Raw genomic sequence first — 7500 nt, forward strand, 5'->3', positions numbered from 1 at the left:
AAATTTGATTAAAATAAATAAATAGAAATGCATAAAATGTATTACAATAAAAAAGATTAAATAAATCAAATAGGATTTAAATGAATACATTTGATTTAAAAATGTATAAATGTATGAAAAAACTAAATAAAATAAGTAAATAAATAAAAACATTTAATTAAAATAAATTAATTTAATTTGAAAATCGATTAAAATATATTTTTTATAAATGGATTAATATAAATAGATAAAATGTAATAAGTAAATAACACGATAAAAAACATTTAATTAAAATATATTATAAAATAATTAAAAAAAAAAAAATTGTTTCAAAATAAAATATATAATATATATTAAAATTTAAAATATATATTTAAATAAAAAATATATTTGACTATATATGTAGGTATGTATATATATACACAAACACATTTCATTAAAATAAATAAAATATTATTAAAATAAATACATTTAATTCAAAAGTTGTTAAAAAATTTTTTTTAATAAATGTATTAATTTAAATAAATAGAATTTAATGTAATTAATAATAAGTAAATAACGCAATAAAAAACATTTAATTAAAATAGATTTAAAAAAAATAAAAAATAAAAATAATTTAAAAATAAAAATATACATTATAATTTAAAAGAATTATTTAAAAAAATAATATATTAATATATTTGACTATATATGTAGGTATGTATATATTATATATTATTAGCATTTATTTAAATAAAAATGTGCATATATATATATATATATATATATACACAGAAACACATTTCATTAAAATAAATAAAATATTATTAAAATAAATACATTTGATTTAAAAAATTTTTAAATAAAAAATTAATAAATGTATGAAATAACTAAATACAATGTAATGTAATTATTAGGGCTGTCAAAAGATTAATCTCGATTAATCTCATCCAAAATAAAAGTTTGTGTTTACATAATATATGTGTGTGTACTCTGTTAATTATTATTTATATATAAATACACACACATTTATGTATATATTTAAGAAATATTTGCATGTATATACTGTATATACATTTATATAATCTATAATATATATAAATATAAATGTTATATATATAAAAATAATATTTTTTTCTTAAATATATACATGATTGTGTGTGTATTTATATATAAATAATAATTAACAGAGTACACACACATATATTATGTAAACACAAACTTTTATTTTGGATGCGATTAATCGAGATTAATCTTTTGACAGCCCTAGTAATTATTAATAAGTAAATAAATAAAAACATTAAATTAAAATAAATATATTTAATTCAAAAATTGTAAAAAAAAATGTTTTTAATAAATGTATTAATGTAAATAAATAGAATGTAATGTAATTAATAATAAGTAAATATCTCGATAAAAAACATTTAATTAAAATAGATTAAAAAATAATTATTTTAGAATAAAAATATAATATACATTATAATTTATAAATAATATAATATATTTGACTATATATGTAGGAATGTATGTATGCATATATTATATATAATTGGTCTTCATACATAATAATATACAGCTGCCACACAGATGATGATATTGGGGTCAGTGGATGTAAAAGGGGCGGCGAGGGTTAAGGGGTGTGTGTGAGGAGCTCAGGTGAGACGGACACACACCTCGAAGCAGTACTCCTGGCCCAGGATGCTGGAGTGGACCGGCTTGATGATGGCGTCCTCATCCAGTGTGAGGTCCAGAGCCTCGGCCGCGCTGCTCGGGGACAGCAGGGACTCGTGAGAGTGGGACTCCTTGAAGCTCTGCATGAGGCGCGTCCTGCAGACAGACAGACAGACAGACAGACAGTTCTATATGTGCTGTACGTCTGTGACTCACTGAAGCACAATGGGAGTGTGAGTCACTGCATCTGCTGCAGTGTGTGTGTGTGTGTGTGTGTGTGTGTGTGTGTATGTATATATACCTCTCCTGGTCAGCACTGCGGAATCGTGGGAGGATCATGTGGCGGAAGCTTCCTGTGCGGTCGAGTTTGGGTTGACTCTTTGCTCGTTTAATTGATCCTTTCAGGCGGCGACTTAGAAAACTCTGCGAACACAAACACACACACACACTCATTTCCATGCTCTTATTTTAGAGTGTGATGTCGAGGATCTCCAGCAGAGGGCGGCGCGAGCCAGAGATGAGTGAGTCACTGCTGCCCACGCGACACTCTCCGTGACATCTGCAGCGCCGCTGCGTACGTGTGTGTGTGTGTGTGTGACTCAAACCATCACTTTTAGCACACGCTTAAACTCATATTAAAGTCGGCATGGAATGGAACTCGCAACCCAGTTTCCCAGCTGACAAAAAAACATTTGTTCTTGGTTATGCAAACAGTAAGGAAACATTGTATCATTCTTCAAACATTAAGGGAAATGTTACATTGTATCATTCTTCAAATGTTCAGAGAACGTTACATTGTATCATTCTTCAAATGTTAAGAGAACGTTACATTGTATCATTCTTCATACGTTAAGAGAACGTTACATTGTATCATTCTTCAAACGTTAAGAGAACGTTACATTGTATCATTCTTCATACGTTAAGAGAACGTTACATTGTATCATTCTTCATACGTTAAGAGAACGTTACATTGTATCATTCTTCAAACATTAAGGGAAATGTTACATTGTATCATTCTTCAAATGTTAAGAGAACGTTACATTGTATCATTCTTCATACGTTAAGAGAACGTTACATTGTATCATTCTTCATACGTTAAGAGAACGTTACATTGTATCATTCTTCAAACGTTAAGAGAACGTTACATTGTATCATTCTTCATACGTTAAGAGAACGTTACATTGTATCATTCTTCATACGTTAAGAGAACGTTACATTGTATCATTCTTCATACGTTAAGAGAACGTTACATTGTATCATTCTTCAAACATTAAGAGAACGTTACATTGTATCATTCTTCAAACGTTAAGAGAACGTTACATTGTATCATTCTTCAAACGTTAAGGGAACGTTACATTGTATCATTCTTCAAATGTTAAGAGAACGTTACATTGTATCATTCTTCAAACGTTAAGGGAACGTTACATTGTATCATTCTTCAAATGTTCAGAGAACGTTACATTGTATCATTCTTCAAATGTTAAGAGAACGTTACATTGTATCATTCTTCAAACGTTAAGGGAACGTTACATTGTATCATTCTTCATACGTTAAGAGAACGTTACATTGTATCATTCTTCAAACGTTAAGAGAACGTTACATTGTATCATTCTTCAAACGTTAAGAGAACGTTACATTGTATCATTCTTCAAACGTTAAGGGAACGTTACATTGTATCATTCTTCAAATGTTAAGAGAACGTTACATTGTATCATTCTTCAAACGTTAAGAGAACGTTACATTGTATCATTCTTCAAACATTAAGGGAAATGTTACATTGTATCATTCTTCAAATGTTAAGAGAACGTTACATTGTATCATTCTTCAAACGTTAAGAGAACGTTACATTGTATCATTCTTCAAACGTTAAGAGAACGTTACATTGTATCATTCTTCAAACATTAAGGGAAATGTTACATTGTATCATTCTTCAAATGTTAAGAGAACGTTACATTGTATCATTCTTCAAACGTTAAGGGAACGTTACATTGTATCATTCTTCATACGTTAAGAGAACGTTACATTGTATCATTCTTCAAACGTTAAGAGAACGTTACATTGTATCATTCTTCAAACGTTAAGAGAACGTTACATTGTATCATTCTTCAAACGTTAAGAGAACGTTACATTGTATCATTCTTCATACGTTAAGAGAACGTTACATTGTATCATTCTTCAAACGTTAAGGGAACGTTACATTGTATCATTCTTCATACGTTAAGAGAACGTTACATTGTATCATTCTTCAAACGTTAAGAGAACGTTACATTGTATCATTCTTCAAACGTTAAGAGAACGTTACATTGTATCATTCTTCAAACGTTAAGGGAACGTTACATTGTAGCATTCTTCAAATGTTAAGAGAACGTTACATTGTATCATTCTTCAAATGTTAAGAGAACGTTACATTGTATCATTCTTCATACGTTAAGAGAATGTTACATTGTATCATGCTTCAAACATTAAGAGAACGTTACATTGTATCATTCTTCAAACATTAAGGGAACGTTACATTGTATCATTCTTCAAACATTAAGAGAACGTTACATTGTATCATTCTTCAAACGTTAAGAGAACGTTACATTGTATCATTCTTCAAACATTAAGAGAACGTTACATTGTATCATTCTTCAAACATTAAGAGAACGTTACATTGTATCATTCTTCAAACGTTAAGGGAACGTTACATTGTATCATTCTTCAAACATTAAGAGAACGTTACATTGTATCATTCTTCAAACATTAAGAGAACGTTACATTGTATCATTCTTCAAACATTAAGGGAACGTTACATTGTATCATTCTTCAAACATTAAGAGAACGTTACATTGTATCATTCTTCAAACGTTAAGAGAACGTTACATTGTATCATTCTTCAAACATTAAGAGAACGTTACATTGTATCATTCTTCAAACATTAAGAGAACGTTACATTGTATCATTCTTCAAACGTTAAGGGAACGTTACATTGTATCATTCTTCAAACATTAAGAGAACGTTACATTGTATCATTCTTCAAACGTTAAGGGAACGTTACATTGTATCATTCTTCAAACATTAAGAGAACGTTACATTGTATCATTCTTCAAACGTTAAGAGAACGTTACATTGTATCATTCTTCAAACATTAAGAGAACGTTACATTGTATCATTCTTCAAACATTAAGAGAACGTTACATTGTGTCATTCTTCATACGTTAAGAGAACGTTACATTGTATCATTCTTCATACGTTAAGAGAACGTTACATTGTATCATGCTTCAAACATTAAGAGAACGTTACATTGTATCATTCTTCAAACATTAAGAGAACGTTACATTGTATCATTCTTCAAACATTAAGGGAACGTTACATTGTATCATTCTTCAAACATTAAGAGAACGTTACATTGTATCCTTCTTCAAACGTTAAGAGAACGTTACATTGTATCATTCTTCAAACGTTAAGGGAACGTTACATTGTATCATTCTTCAAACGTTAAGGGAACGTTACATTGTATCATTCTTCAAACGTTAAGAGAACGTTACATTGTATCATTCTTCAAACGTTAAGAGAACGTTACATTGTATCATTCTTCAAACGTTAAGGGAACGTTACATTGTATCATTCTTCAAATGTTAAGAGAACGTTACATTGTATCATTCTTCAAATGTTAAGAGAACGTTACATTGTATCATTCTTCATACGTTAAGAGAACGTTACATTGTATCATGCTTCAAACATTAAGAGAACGTTACATTGTATCATTCTTCAAACGTTAAGGGAACGTTACATTGTATCATTCTTCAAACGTTAAGAGAACGTTACATTGTATCATTCTTCAAACGTTAAGAGAACGTTACATTGTATCATTCTTCAAACGTTAAGGGAACGTTACATTGCATCATTCTTCAAACGTTAAGGGAACGTTACATTGTATCATTCTTCAAACGTTAAGGGAACGTTACATTGTATCATTCTTCATACGTTAAGAGAACGTTACATTGTATCATTCTTCAAACGTTAAGAGAACGTTACATTGTATCATTCTTCAAACGTTAAGAGAACGTTACATTGTATCATTCTTCAAACGTTAAGGGAACGTTACATTGTATCATTCTTCAAACATTAAGAGAACGTTACATTGTATCATTCTTCAAACGTTAAGGGAACGTTACATTGTATCATTCTTCAAACATTAAGAGAACGTTACATTGTATCATTCTTCAAACGTTAAGAGAACGTTACATTGTATCATTCTTCAAACGTTAAGGGAACGTTACATTGTATCATTCTTCAAACGTTAAGAGAACGTTACATTGTATCATTCTTCAAACGTTAAGAGAACGTTACATTGTATCATTCTTCAAACGTTAAGGGAACGTTACATTGCATCATTCTTCAAACGTTAAGGGAACGTTACATTGTATCATTCTTCAAACGTTAAGGGAACGTTACATTGTATCATTCTTCATACGTTAAGAGAACGTTACATTGTATCATTCTTCAAACGTTAAGAGAACGTTACATTGTATCATTCTTCAAACGTTAAGAGAACGTTACATTGTATCATTCTTCAAACGTTAAGGGAACGTTACATTGTATCATTCTTCAAATGTTAAGAGAACGTTACATTGTATCATTCTTCAAATGTTAAGAGAACGTTACATTGTATCATTCTTCATACGTTAAGAGAACGTTACATTGTATCATGCTTCAAACATTAAGAGAACGTTACATTGTATCATTCTTCAAACATTAAGAGAACGTTACATTGTATCATTCTTCAAACATTAAGAGAACGTTACATTGTATCATTCTTCAAACATTAAGAGAACGTTACATTGTATCATTCTTCAAACATTAAGGGAACGTTACATTGTATCATTCTTCAAACATTAAGAGAACGTTACATTGTATCATTCTTCAAACATTAAGAGAACGTTACATTGTATCATTCTTCAAACGTTAAGGGAACGTTACATTGTATCATTCTTCAAACATTAAGAGAACGTTACATTGTATCATTCTTCAAACGTTAAGAGAACGTTACATTGTATCATTCTTCAAACATTAAGAGAACGTTACATTGTATCATTCTTCAAACATTAAGAGAACGTTACATTGTGTCATTCTTCATACGTTAAGAGAACGTTACATTGTATCATTCTTCAAACGTTAAGAGAACGTTACATTGTATCATTCTTCAAACATTAAGAGAACGTTACATTGTATCATTCTTCAAACGTTAAGGGAACGTTACATTGTATCATTCTTCAAACGTTAAGAGAACGTTACATTGTATCATTCTTCAAACATTAAGAGAACGTTACATTGTATCATTCTTCATACGTTAAGAGAACGTTACATTGTATCATTCTTCAAACGTTAAGAGAACGTTACATTGTATCATTCTTCAAACATTAAGAGAACGTTACATTGTATCATTCTTCAAACGTTAAGGGAACGTTACATTGTATCATTCTTCAAACGTTAAGAGAACGTTACATTGTATCATTCTTCAAACGTTAAGAGAACGTTATATTGTATCAATCTTCAAACGTTATATTATGGGACATTACATTTGAATGTTCTCTGAATGTTCTGAAGCAAGTAACTGAAACTTCTATTAAAAATATGTCTGAAATATGAGGAATATACTGAAGGAAGGGATAAAGGAGATGTATATGAAGATGTGACTGAACAGAATGAGAACTTTATCATATTAGATGAAATCATAAGTGGACAAAGTTTTCCTTTGGAGACATTTCTAGTTAAAAAGGGTAATCAGCATATCATGAATGTTAGAATCGCGATAATATCGTATCGTGGCTTTAGAATCGGGATAATATCGTATCGTGGCTTTAGTATTGTGATAATATCGTATCGTGG

At 29.7% G+C, this 7500-nt stretch overlaps 1 protein-coding gene across 1 annotated transcript in view; it reads right to left on the minus strand.

Moving 5' to 3' along the window:
- The window catches only part of syngap1a (synaptic Ras GTPase activating protein 1a), a gene marked incomplete at both ends in the record, with an annotated part of 105177 nt that overhangs the window by 43696 nt on the left and 53981 nt on the right, over nucleotides 1–7500 (minus strand). Inside the window, 2 exons of the mRNA XM_079828613.1 lie at nucleotides 1632–1785; nucleotides 1931–2052. Coding sequence (XP_079684739.1) covers nucleotides 1632–1785; nucleotides 1931–2052 — 276 coding nt within the window. The remainder of the gene's footprint in view (nucleotides 1–1631; nucleotides 1786–1930; nucleotides 2053–7500) is intronic.

Source organism: Gobio gobio (genome assembly GCF_949357685.1).
Source record: "Gobio gobio genome assembly, chromosome: 11".
Lineage (NCBI taxonomy): Eukaryota > Metazoa > Chordata > Actinopteri > Cypriniformes > Gobionidae > Gobio > Gobio gobio.